General features: G+C 41.2%; 1 protein-coding gene across 1 annotated transcript in view; it reads right to left on the bottom strand.

Moving 5' to 3' along the window:
• The window catches only part of LOC307101112 (maestro heat-like repeat-containing protein family member 7), a gene marked incomplete at both ends in the record, with an annotated part of 50062 nt that overhangs the window by 20155 nt on the left and 16226 nt on the right, over positions 1-13681 (bottom strand). Inside the window, 5 exons of the mRNA XM_079773806.1 lie at positions 8417-8590; positions 8919-9059; positions 9465-9612; positions 9806-9940; positions 10759-10943. Coding sequence (XP_079629932.1) covers positions 8417-8590; positions 8919-9059; positions 9465-9612; positions 9806-9940; positions 10759-10943 — 783 coding nt within the window. The remainder of the gene's footprint in view (positions 1-8416; positions 8591-8918; positions 9060-9464; positions 9613-9805; positions 9941-10758; positions 10944-13681) is intronic.

Genomic DNA, 13681 nt, shown 5'->3' with positions numbered 1-13681 from the left:
AGGCCAATATCCCTCATGAACATAGATGCCAAAATCCTCAACAAAATTCTAGCAAATCGGATTCAGCAGTATATCAGAAAGATCATATACCATGACCAAGTCGGATTTATCCCAGGGATGCCAGGATGGTAAATATTTGCAAATCAATAAATGTGATACATCACATAAACAAATTGAGAGATAAAAACCACATAGTCATATCAATTGATTCAGAAAAAGCGTTTGACAAAATCCAACACCCATTTTTGATAAAAACTCTCAGCAAGGTGGGAATAGAAGGATCATACCTCAACATAATAAAAGCCATATATGACAAACCCACAGCCAACATCATACTCAATGGGCAAACACTAAAACCATTTCCCCTAAGAACAGGAACAAGACAAGTATGCCCACTCTCACCACTCCTGTTCGACATAGTACTGGAAGTATTAGCGATTGTGATTAGACAAGAAGAAGAAATAAAAGGCATCCAAATTGGAAAAGAAGAAGGAAAACTCTCCTTATTCACAGATGACATGATATTGTACATAAAAAACTCTAAAGACTCCATCAAAAAACTATTAGACTTAATAAATGAATTTGGCAATGTAGCAGGATACAAAATTAATGCCAAAAAATCTATGGCATTTCAATACACCAATAGTGAACTTAAAGAAAGAGAGACTAAAAAAGCAATCCCATTTACCATTGCACCAAAAAAATTAAGATACCTAGGAATAAACTTAACTAAGGAGGTAAAAGACTTATACGCAGAAAACTACAGGACACTGAAAAAAGAGATAGAGGAAGATATAAACACATGGAGGAACATACCGTGTTCATGGATTGGTAGAATCAACATCAATATGTCCATACTACCCAAAGCAATCTATAGATTCAATGACTCCCCATTAAAATAGCAATGGCATACTTCACAGACCTAGAAAGAACTCTCCAAAAATTCATCTGGAATAAAAAAGGACCCTGAATAGCCACAGAAATCCTGAGAAAGAATAACAAAGTAGGTGGGATCACCATACCAGATTTCAAGCTGTATTACAAAGCCACTGTTCTCAAAACAGCTTATTATTGGCACAAAAACAGGCGTATAGATCAATGGAATAGAATAGAGAATCCAGATATTGACCTAAACCACTATACTCAATTGATATCTGACAAAGGAGGCATGAACATACAATGGAGCCAAGACAGTCTGTTCAATAAATGGTGTTGGGAAAATTGGACAGATACATGCAAAAAAAAAAAAAATGAAACTAGACCACCAACTTACACCATACACAAAAATAAACTCAAAATGGATAAAGGACTTAAACATAAGATGGGAAACCATAAAAATACTAGAGGAATCCACAGGCAGAGAAATCTTAGACATATGTCAAAGCAATTTCTTCACCGATACTGCTCCTAGGGCAATGGAAACTAAAGAGAAAATAAACGAATGGGACTACATCAAAATAAAAAGCTTTTTCACAGCAAAAGAAACCATCAACAAAACAACAAGGAAGCCCACTGTATGGGAGGACATATTGCAAATGTTATCACTGATAAAGTTTTAATCTTCTACATTTACAGGGAACTCATACAACTTAATAAAAGGAAGATAAATGATCCAATAAAAAATGGGCAACAGGCCTAAATAGAAACTTTTTGAAAGAAGACAGAAGGAAGGCCAAGAGACATATGAAAACATGCTCAAAGTCACTAATGATCCGAGGGATGCAAATCAAAGCGACATTGTGGTACCATCTCACACCCGTCAGAATTGCTATCATCAACAAATCAACAAATGACAACTGCTGCCGAGGATGGGGAAAAAAAGGAACCCTCATGCACTGCTGGTGGGAATGCAGACTGGTGCTTCCAATGTGGAGAACAGTATGGAGTTTCCTTAAAAAACTAAAAATGGAACTCCTGTTTGACCCAGTGATCCCATTTCTAGGAATATATTTCAAGAAACTAGAAACACCAATCAGAAAGGATATATGCACCCCTATGTTCATAGCAGCACAATTCACCATAGCTATGATTTGGAAACAGCCTAAGTGCCCATTAGCAGATGAGTGGATTAGAAAACTATGGTACATCTACACAATGGAATACTACCCTGCTATAAAAATAAGGAATTTTTACCCTTTGCAGCAGCATGGATGGAACTGGAGAGCATTATGCTAAGTGAAATAAGCCAGGCAATGAAAGAAAAATACCACATGATCTCACTCATTTATGGAAAATAAAGAACATTATAACCTGATGAACAAAAAGATAGATACAGAGACAGTAAAGCATCGAATAGACTGTCAAATCACATGGGGAAGGCTGGGGAGTGTTGGGGAGAGTGGGAAAGAGATCAACCAAAGGACTTATATGCATGCATAGAAGCACAACTCATGGACACAAGACACTGCGGGGGTGGGATGAGGGCATGTAACAGCAGGTAGGTGAGGCTGGGGGAAGGTCAATGGGGAAAAAAAGGAGACATATGTGCTACTATATGTAATACTTGAAACAATAAAATAAAATTAAAAAAAAGACAACCTACTGAATAGTAGAACATATTCACCAATGGGTTAACATATTCTGATAAAAGGTTACTATACAAAATTTATTCAGAATTTATACAACTCAACACCTGGAAAATAAAAACAATTAGATTTAAACACTTCTGCAAAGAGGCCATACAGATGGAAAGTAGACATATGAAAATATGCTCGGTATCACTAATCATCAGGGAAATGCAAATTAAAACCACAATGAAATATTACCTCACACAGTAGAATGACTATCATCAAACAATTATTCGCGAGGAAGTGGAGAAAAAGGAATTCCATGCACTGTGGGTGAAAATGTAGATTGGTGCATGGAAATGGAAAACAGTATGGAGATTCTCTCTTTGGTTCTAACTGGGTAGCCCAGTTGGATAGAGTATTACTGGATATGGCTAGGTTGTGGAATGGATATCTAGTCAGGGCACCTACAAGAATCAACCAATGAATGCATAAAGAAGGGGAACAACAAAACCGTTTTTCTCTCTCTCTCCGTCCTCTCTCTCTCAAATCAATACATTTTTTAAAAAAATTCTCTATCTTTAATCTTTTGCATTTTAATTATGTGTTTTGGTGTGGGCTTCTTTGGGTTCATCTTATTTGGGCCTCTCTGCATTTTCTGGACTTGTATGTCTGTTTCCTCCTAGGTCAGGGAAGCTTTCTGTTTTTTTCAATTACGTTTTCAGTTCTTTGCTTTCTTTCTTCTGGTACCCAAATGATAAAAATGTTGGTACACTTGATCACTTGATATCACAGAAGCCCCTTAAACTATCCTCTACTTTTTTTGTATTCTTTTTTCTTTTTGCTGTGTTGATTGGGTGTGGTCTGCTCCCTTATCTGCCAAATCATTTCATTTAATCTCCTGTTAATTACCTCTAATGCATTTCTTTATTTTTTCAAAGATTTTAAAATTTATTTTTAGACACAGAGGAAGGGAGAGGGAGAGAGAAGCATTAATGTGAGAGTGAGGCATCGATTGGCTGCCTCCTGCATGCCCTCTATGGGTTTCAAGCCTGCAAACCAGGCATGTGCCTCGACTGGGAATTGAACCGGAAACCTTTAGGTGCACAGGACACCACCCAATCAACTGAGCAACACCAGTCAGGGCTCTAATGTATTTCTTCATTTGTTATTGTATGTTCATTTCCAACTAGTTCTTTTTTATGTTTTCTATCTTCTTGTTTTTCTAAAATATATTTTTATTGAATTCAGAGAGAAAGGGAGAGGGGGAGAAAGATAGAAATATCAATGATATGAGAATCATTGATTGGCTGCCTTCTGAACGACCCCAATGGGGATCGAGCCCACAACCGGGGCATGTGCCCTGACCAGTAATTGAACAGTGACCTACTAGTTCATAGGTCAATGCTCAACCACTGAGTCATGCGGGTCACGCTCTATCTTTGATTTTACATTTCCTCTTCATTAAAGTTCTCACTGAGACCATTGAGCATCCTTATATCCTGTGTTTTGAATTCTGCATCTGGTAGATTGCTTGTCTCCATTTTGTTTAGTAATGTTTCTGGAATTTTGTTCTGTTCTTTCATTGGAATATGATCCTTTGTCTCCTTATTTTGCTGCCTCCTTGTGTTTATTTCTATGTATTAGGGAGATCGGCTACATCCCTTGCTCTTGGTAGAGTCGTCTTATGTAGTAGGTGTCCTATGGGGCCCAGTGACACAGTCTCCCTGTTCACCTGAGCCGGGTGCTCCTGTGTGTCCCTGTGTGGGTTTGTGTGCTTTCCTATTGAGCCTTGATTGCTGTTGGCATAACAATGGCAGAGACTGACCTTCAGGCTCATTGGTTGTGAGGACTGGTCATGACTATAGTGTAGCTGCTATTGTGCAGTGGTGAACCTACAGATCAGAATTTGCTTTAGCAGGACTATGGTACCATCTGAGTCTGCCCTTTGAGTGTGTCATTTGTGGATGTAGTTGGGTGCTGTTCTGGTGTAGTCTGAAGCTGAACACTGGGTATGTTGGTTCTGGGACCTATTGAGAGGTGCAGGTCAAGGTATCTGCTGCTTGTGACCTGCCTGGTCCACCTGGTATTAGCTACAAAGTGATCTGCAGATGTTTTCCACTTGTGGTGGACTTGGAGGTGCCTGTGAGAGGCTAAGATGCAAACTGAGGCCAGATGCTGCTGGTGCGAGGCTTGGAGATGCTTGGTAAGCGGGAGAGGGCCTGCCAGGGCCAGATGCTGCTTGTTTGGGGTTTGTGAACCTTTGAGATATTTTTAGAAAGGTTGCCATATGCCAAAACAAGCTCTTTGTGTGGAACAGTGTTAACCAGGTTGAGGGAGACTCAGATCTGATGCTTGCCTACACATGCAGGGGGCAGAGGGCTTAGCAAAGGAACTGTAGCTTCAGCCAGCACTTCCTCTGGGATACAGCTGCCCTTCCAGCCTTTCCCTGAAGCCAGATAAGTCAGTTCTATCTCAGGCAACTTTCGAGGTGCTGCCCCAGTGCTGGAGATCAGAGCAAGTGAATCCATCAGCGAGTAATTCCATGAAAAAGCCCTTTAAGAGGAATGCCTGGGATTTCAGAAGCTACCTCCGCCCCTGCCCCTCACTGAGCCACCATCTCTACTGGTTTTCATAGTCAGAAGTTATGGGGACTTCTCTTGTCAGCACTGGAACCCTGGGCTGGAGGGCCTGGTGTGGGGCTGGGGCTCCTCACTCCACAGAGGGAGACCTCACAGCTGAGATATCTGTCTCCATCTTTAACCAGTACATGTGGGTGTGGGACCAGCCCATTCCATGCCTCTGCCCCTCCTACTAGCCTTGATGTGGCTTCTTCTGTATATCCTTAGCTTTAGGGCTCTGTTGAGCTCCAATTCAGGCAGGTATCAATGATGGTTGCTCTGTAGCTTAGTTTTAATGTGGTCATGGGAGAAGGGGAGTACAGTGTTTACCTATGCCGCCATCTTGACTGGGAGCGAAAACTACAGAGTTTTAACTAAGTCAATTTATATGACTAGGGGAATGGGAAAGCAGCACCTAGAACCCAAAATTCACAGCCCTTGCCTGCGTCAGTGATCTTTTCACTTTCTAGGATGCCATTGTGTAGATAATGACCACTTACTATTTCTCAGTTAGACCATAAATCTTGATTTACCATTCCAGCAATATGGACGATAACCTGACAACCTTCCCATTATAGACGTCTTAAAATGCAAAATAAAATATACCAAAAAAATTTAAATAACTACAATTTCAAGAAAGAGAAATTCCCAGTGCCAAACATAAAGAGGCTGCTGACACTCCAGCTTCCATAGGGTAGGGGGATATCACTGGTTTCTATAGCCTAGGGACTGGCTTTTCATATCTATTGGTCTCTCCCACCTGCCCAGAAGGCAACCAGAACCTGGGAAGCAAGCACCATAGGCCGACAGAATGCTCCAAGAGAAGTTGTCTAGTTAACCTCAAAGAGCCAGAAAGAGAACTCACACTGCTCAAAGAGAGTGGGGAAATCCCTCAGTTCTTTTTCTCCTCCTGTTCTCTCATGCCACAGCCCCCACACAAACCCCAGTGGGAATCTATAGGAGCCAAAAGTTGGAGGGAGGGAAACCTTACTCTCCATTTGAAGGAGCTGAGACCCCAAGAGGATGGACAAACCCCCATTTCTTTATTTCCTCTCTCTGCCTTCATGGCTCTTGGCCCAAATGAAGGCACAGTCACAGAAGTCCCTGGAATTGCAGGGTAACTAAAGCCTCAGCTTTCTGGCCAAACAACCGGAAAAAGGGAGCCCCAGGGAACTGTAAAATCAGGGAGGTCACAGTGAGGGAGGACCTTGGGAAAGTGAACATTCAAAGGGGCAATTGCTCGATATTCAGACTGACTTTGAAATTACACTGTGCACCCAGAAGGCTAGTAAGAACTTGCAGCCTGAACTTAAATAGGCCAGTTGCCTTCTAAAGCAAAACTATGAGCATCCTCCATAGGATTTCAATGAGACTCAGAGTCACATAACTTAATATTTACAAAGATACAATCAAAAATCAATCTGGCCAGTTTTTCTCAATTATTAGAGCATCAGCCTGTCGACTGAAGGGTCACAGGTTGAATTCCTGCTCAAGGGCATGTACCTCTGTTGTAGGTTCGGTTCTCTGCATGAGCAGGAGGCAACCAATCAATGTGTCCTTCTTACATCCATGTTTCTCTCTCTCTTTTTCTCTTTCTTCCCTCTCCCCCTTTCACTCTCTTTAAAAAAATAATCAATAGAAAAAATCTCCTCAGTTGAGGATTCAAAAAAAATCACTCTATATGTGAAGAGCCAGGAAAATCTTTACTCACATGGGAAAAGACAACTGATATGCCAGTTAAGATGAAACAGATGTTGGAATTATCTGATATACCTCTTAAAGGAGTTATGATACAAAATACTCCAACAACAACACTGAATAGCCTTGTAATAAATACAGAAATAATAGCCTCAGCAAAGAAATAGACAAGATAAAGAAAAATGGGAAATTTTAAAACTGATAAATACAAATTAGCAAACCAGAGATGTCAGAGGAAAGACTCAGTGAACTTGAAGACAGATCAATAAAAATCATCCAATCTGGACAACAATGAGGAAAATTATTGAAAATGAACTGAATCCTGGGACTCATGGGAGAAGAGCAAAAAGTCCAACATTTCTGTCATCAGATTTCTAAAAGGAGAGGAAAAAGAATGTGCTGAAAATTTTTTGAAGAAATAATGGCTACAAACTTTTAAAGTATGGCAAAAGACATATAGAGATTTCAAGTAATTGAGGCTAAACTTAAAGAAATTCATGCCAACACATCCTAAACTGCTGAAAACTAATCACAAATGTGAGACAAAATACAGACATTTTCAGACAAAGACGGAAAACTTTTGCTATTAACAGACCATCACTGAAGAAGCCACAAAGAAAAAAGAAGAAAATGAATCTAAAAGGGAGGAGAGAGCTATAAGAAGGAAAGGTAAATGAAGAAATGTGTAAACAACATATGGGTAAATCCCAATAAGTATTGACTGTATAAACTAACAACAATGGTGGTGATTATGTGAAACACCAAATTTGGGGGTTTTAAAAGAATGTGAAACTAAAATACCAGAAATATTAATTAATAAAATGGGGGCAGTGTAATCAAGCTTCTAAGGTTCTTATATTGTTTGGGGGAAGGGTAAAGATTATCTTTAGGCTTTTCCAAGTCAAATATACATGTTGGACTTTAAAAGTAACTGAAAAATAGATGAATCATGGAGTGAGTATCCAGGCTCTTAGAGATTATGGGACTGATACAAAAATAATTCAAATCCAAGGTTCAAATATTAAAAATTGATAGATGCCAGAACCGGAATACTGTAAGTAAACATACATCTCTGATGTGAAGTCCCTTCAATTCAAAATGTCTCTGATCTGTAAAGAGGATGAGACATGGAGTGGGATGTTTTGGCCTGGGAAGTTCTGATTTCTGAGCCTTTGTGTTCTTGTAACAAGGCTCCTAGCATTCTAGGGTCCCTGTGTTGTTTGGAAGTAGGATAGAAATTATGAGTTCTTCCCCCAATCTTCAAGTCTGCAGGAGAAGATCATTGGAGTCAGATCCAATTTTACATCAGTATGTCATATTTTTCCCTTCAGTGGTTCTTTCAGAGAATATGTGGTAAGAGAGTAAGTAGATATGTGCTACATTTGTATGTAATAGGGAATGAATTTTGGACCTGTCTAATGTACTGCTTCAAGTAACCAAGTCTCCTTTTATCTGCTCCTCAGTGATTTTAGTCTTCCACCAAGTCCCATAGCCCTGCCTCAGTACCCTTAATTCAGCTTCCAGGGTTCACCTTCAGCCCCAGCCCATACTATACTGTTCCCAACTAATCCTAGGGACTTAGGCCCATACATCATTGATGAGTGGACGCAGATGCTTCGAGATGCTGCAGAACACCACCTTGACCTCCTCTCCTTGCCCATGGTAGATGATGTTCCGTAGGGCCTTCACTGCCTGAACTGTCACTCGCGCCTCACTCTTCACGAAGTCACACAAGAATGGAACCAGGCTCTTCAGAGACTGTGACTATTTGGAAGAAGGCAGAGATCACTTATCATCTGGGGATCATGCAACACTTTAGGGATAAGGTTTTGAGAAAACAGATGGTGCCTAAAAAAAAAAAAACACAAAAAAATCTGACCTAGGGAATCTAGGAGCTGGTTGTGCAGAGGAAGTGGAAGGCTGGTGCTCAGGGTGTTGGGAGGCCAGATGGCCAGGCTATGTAAGTCTATAAACTGGATGTTGTACTGCCTTAGGATGTGGGGTTGGGAAATATACTAAGCTCTAGGTAATTAAGAGACCCTAAGTGGTACAGAGTCTAACATTTGATTCCCATTGGGTCCCCCACTTTTACTTGTCTTGGGTGCAGTGCCAGGTTACTGATTCCACGGAGTCCAATTTCTTTCATGATGAGGTTGGGCTCTTTAGTCCACTTGACTAGATTGCGCACAAAGTCTTGCCCCGGAGTCTGAGCCACTGATCGATGCCAGAGGAGCTGTGGAAGCAAGGATACTACAATGATGGATGGAGAAGAGGTCATGGGTACCTGATGCCTCTCTATGTCCCCTCAGGCCCCATACTCAGGTAAGAATTGTGACCAGTTGAGAGCAGTGGTAGATCTGTGCACGTGGGGTAGAGTCTAAGGCAATGGAGGATAACACTGATAACGTTAGCATTTTGGACCAGATTCTGGGATCCTAAAATCATTCTGGGGGGACTAATGTTGCTGTTCCCCTCCCAGACCTTTTTTTTAACCAGGCTCTGAATTGGCAGGGAAGCAATCCACACTCAATTCTATTCTTTCCACTTTCTGGGGCAAGTTATTTAACATTTCTGTTAAATGTTCCTCAGCTACAGGAAATGAATGGCTAGGGCTGCGGTCCTCTCCCCAGACTTTCACCTGTGCATAGACGGTCCTGGCCAAGATCTTCTGACGATTATCTACGCTGTTGAGGAGGTTCTTGGCAAGGTTCAGAATTCGGTGCAGCATGACTGGTTCACAGTTCTTCACAATGCCGCTGGGGTGGGGCAGAGGAAGCCAAGAGTTGCTGGGTGGGGAGTGGGCAGTGGTGGAGGGGAGGTGGCAAGGGAACAGTATGCATAGAACAGGGAAAATGTGAAGGCTGAGGTCTGGGAGATGAGGAAGGGAGGGTTAAAGGCTGCTGTAGTTGAGTGCTGTGCCCCGGAAAATTGGGACTGGGGGCTAGAGTGGTATTAGGCGTGCTGGGGAAATGGCCCCACCTTGTCAGTTCCATGATCCCTATGTAGTAAAATTTAGGGCAGGACAGAAGATCCCAGCACTTATGCTCATCTGCATAGACCACCACTCCATCATATGCAGCTGTGAACACCAGCTTCACCACCTCTAGGGCACAACTGAAGACCAATCATCACGAGGTTTGTGAAAAGAAGGAACAGAAGGATGGACAAGGTGTTATGCCATAGTTTGCATCCTTATCCTGGCAAGCCAGGAGACAGTTCCCTAATCTGGTAGCTAGCTGGATCCTGCTTTCCAGCTAATGATAAACCATGGCAATATGAAATCCATCTCCAATTGTTTGTCTGCTCACCACTTCAACCTTGGTGCTCATCCAACCACAGAGTCTTGTAAAGAGACTATAGAGATATGCTAGTGTCACAGCTTTCAAATTCTGCTCTCCAGGTGTAGAAGTGTTAGGATATCTCTTCACCTCCACACCAACCTAACCAGAATTTCTCTGGTTCCTGGTTTTCTTTTCTTTTTTACTGTAAAATTTCACTTGAGTAGAATACCCTGACATTTTTTTAAAAAGTCTGACAACCACTTATTTAGTAGTAGAACACCCATCTTACTGCAGAAAACTGAGTAGACTTGCATGAGATGGCACAGCTAGTGACAAAGCTAAGCCAGAGATTATCCAGATTCGAATGGCTACAGCTGCATGGAGAGAATTCAATCTTTCATGTGCCCAGTCATGAACAGAGACGTGAACTGCTGAGTGAAGCAGAAGAGTGCATGCAGGGAAAAGAGTAACCAGAAACTTGAAAATATGTGCAAACATTCCAGCAAGTGATGTAGCAGCACCCATACCAACATTCTAGCTCTATGTTGCCATCAGTCTCTTCTTCAGCATCCCTAGGGATTGGCATCCAGTTTTCCAGGGCCCTCTGGAGTTCACTAGTCTCTTTTCATATCACACCAGGGTTAGGCTTACCTAGTAGGGTCAAAGGTCTTGCCTGCGCCCCCATCCTTCCTGTAGACCACCATCTTCTGGGAGGCATTTTGCTCAATCACCCAGTAGAGATGACATAGCACAGCCAGCAATAGCCGGGGGTAGAGTTCCTGGATGGCCTCGAGGCACAGGGACCTGGATAGCATCTCACACAAGGCACACACCGCCTGGGGAGGACACATGGGAAGGAGGAAGCAGAATTGACTAGGTCTGGTAAAGACATAAATGGTCCCACAATCCCACACACTGAGTCCAGCCCTCCTCCCTCACCCCCCCGCCTCGTCACTGCCCAAAGGTCACAGTTCACTCTGACTGAGGTTTCTAAGCAGCACCCAAAGACTGAAAGCCCACAGCTCATCCCTGGGGAAATGAGGGGCCATACACATGTAATCTGCTCTCTCTTTATTCCCAAACATTAAAAACAAGAAGGGAACCAACTCTAAATTTTCAGCAGAAAATAAATTGGGCCACCCAATTTCAGGCAACCAAACTTCATCCTCTGCCCTCACTAGCCCATGCCCCTGGCCAGGCCCCAGAAAAATGGGTGCCAGACCCAAACACAGGAGATAGAAAAAGCTGATTAACTCTGAACATCAGTTTCCTTGTCCATGAAATGGGATTGATTCCTGCACTTTCTACATCATGCAGTTCTTGGATGTACAAAGTTAAAGTGCTAACCGTATGTGCAGTATTAGTGAGTCCAGTGTTAACCGTAGATATGACTACAAACAAATACCTTTCAGTAATAACTTTAAATGTAAATGGACTAAATGCTCCAATCAAAAGACATCGAGTGGCTGAATGGATAAAAAAACATGACCCATATATATGTTGTCTACAAGAGACCCACCTTAGAACAAGAGACTCACATAGATTGAAAGTGAAGGGATGGAAAAAAATCTTTCAGGCAAATGGAAATGAAAAAAAAGCTGGGGTAGCAATACTTATATCTGACAAAATAGACCTCAAAGTAAATGCCATAACAAGAGATAAGGAAGGCCACTTCATAATACTAAAGGGAGAAATCCAACAAGAAGAAATAATTCTGGTAAACATATACGCACCCAATATAGGAGCACCCAAATACATAAAAAAACTCCTGGAGGATATCAAGGGAGAGATTAATAGCAATACAATCATAGTAGGAGACTTTAATACCCCACTATCACCATTGGACAAATCCTCTAAACAAAAAATCAGCAAAGAAACATCAATCCTAAATGACTCACTAGACCAGATGGAATTAATTGACATCTTCAGAACATTTCACCCCAAAGCCACAGAATATACATTCTTCTCAAGTGCACATGGGTCATTTTCAAAGATAGACCATATGCTGGGTCACAGGCAAAGTCTCTTCAAATTCAAGAAGATAGAAATTATATCAAGCATCTTCTCAGATCACAGTGGCATAAAACTGGAAATCAACTACAATAAATACAATCCAAAGAAATCAAACACATGGAGACTAAACAGCATGCTACTAAACAAGGACTGGGTCACCAGAGAGATCAAGGAAGAAATGAAAAACATCATGGCAACAAATGACAATGGAAACACAACAATCCAAAATCTATGGGAAGTTCATAGCTCTACAAGCTTATTGCAAAAAACAAGAAACAATGGTAATAAATTACCTAACCCTACAACTCAAAGAGTTAGAAAAAGAGCAGCAAGAAAAGCCCAGAGTAACCAGAAGGAAGGAAATAACAAAGATCAGAGCGGAGATAAACGACATAGAGACTAAAGAAACAATACAAAAGATCAATGAAACCAAGAGCTGGTTCTTTGAAAGGATAAACAAGATTGATGAACCTCTAGCCAGGCTCACCAAGAAGCAAAGAGAGAGGACCCAAATAAACAAAATCAGAAATGAAAGAGGTGAAATAACAACAGACCCTGACGAAATACAAAGGATTGTTACAAAATACTACGAACAACTCTATTCCAACAAACTGGACAACCTGGAGGAAATGGACATATTCCTAGACAAATACAACCTTCCAAAACTCAATCAGGAAGAATCTAAACAGCTCAACAGGCCAATAACTATGGAAGAAATTGAAGCAGTCACCAAAAAGCTTCCGGCAAACAAAAGCCCGGGGCCAGACGGCTTCACAGGAGAGTTTTACCAAACTTTCAAGGAAGAACTAAAACCTATCCTCCTCAGACTATTCCAAAAAATTCAAGAGGAAGGAACACTTCCAGGCTCCTTCTATGAAGCTAGCATCACCCTAATACCAAAACCAGATAAAGACAACACAATGAAAGAGAATTACAGACCAATATCCCTCATGAACATAGATGCCAAAATCCTCAACAAAATCCTAGCAAATCGGCTCCAGCAATACATCAGAAAGATCATACATCATGACCAAGTAGGATTTATCCCAGGAATGCAAGGATGGTACAATATCCGCAAATCAATAAATGTGATACATCACATAAACAAATTGAGAGATAAAAACCACATAGTCATATCAATAGATGCAGAAAAAGCATTTGACAAAATCCAACACCCTTTCTTGATAAAAACTCTCAACAAGGTGGGAATAGAAGGATCATACCTCAACATAATAAAAGCTATATATGATAAACCCACAGCAAACATCATACTCAATGGGCAAAAACTAAAACCATTTCCCCTAAGAACAGGAACAAGACAGGGATGCCCACTCTCACCACTCCTGTTTGACATAGTACTGGAAGTATTAGCTACCGCAATTAGGCAAGAAGAAGAAATAAGAGGCATCCAAATTGGAAAAGAAGAAGTGAAGCTGTCCTTATTTGCAGATGACATGATATTGTACGTAAAAAACCCAAAAGATTCCATCAAAAAACTAATAGACTTAATAAATGAATTCGGCAATGTAGCGGGATATAAAATTAATGCCAAGAAATCTAT

This window comes from Cnephaeus nilssonii (genome assembly GCF_951640355.1).
Source record: "Cnephaeus nilssonii genome assembly, chromosome: 6".
Taxonomy (NCBI): Eukaryota; Metazoa; Chordata; class Mammalia; order Chiroptera; family Vespertilionidae; genus Cnephaeus; species Cnephaeus nilssonii.
This window is presented reverse-complemented; position numbering and strand designations above follow the sequence as displayed.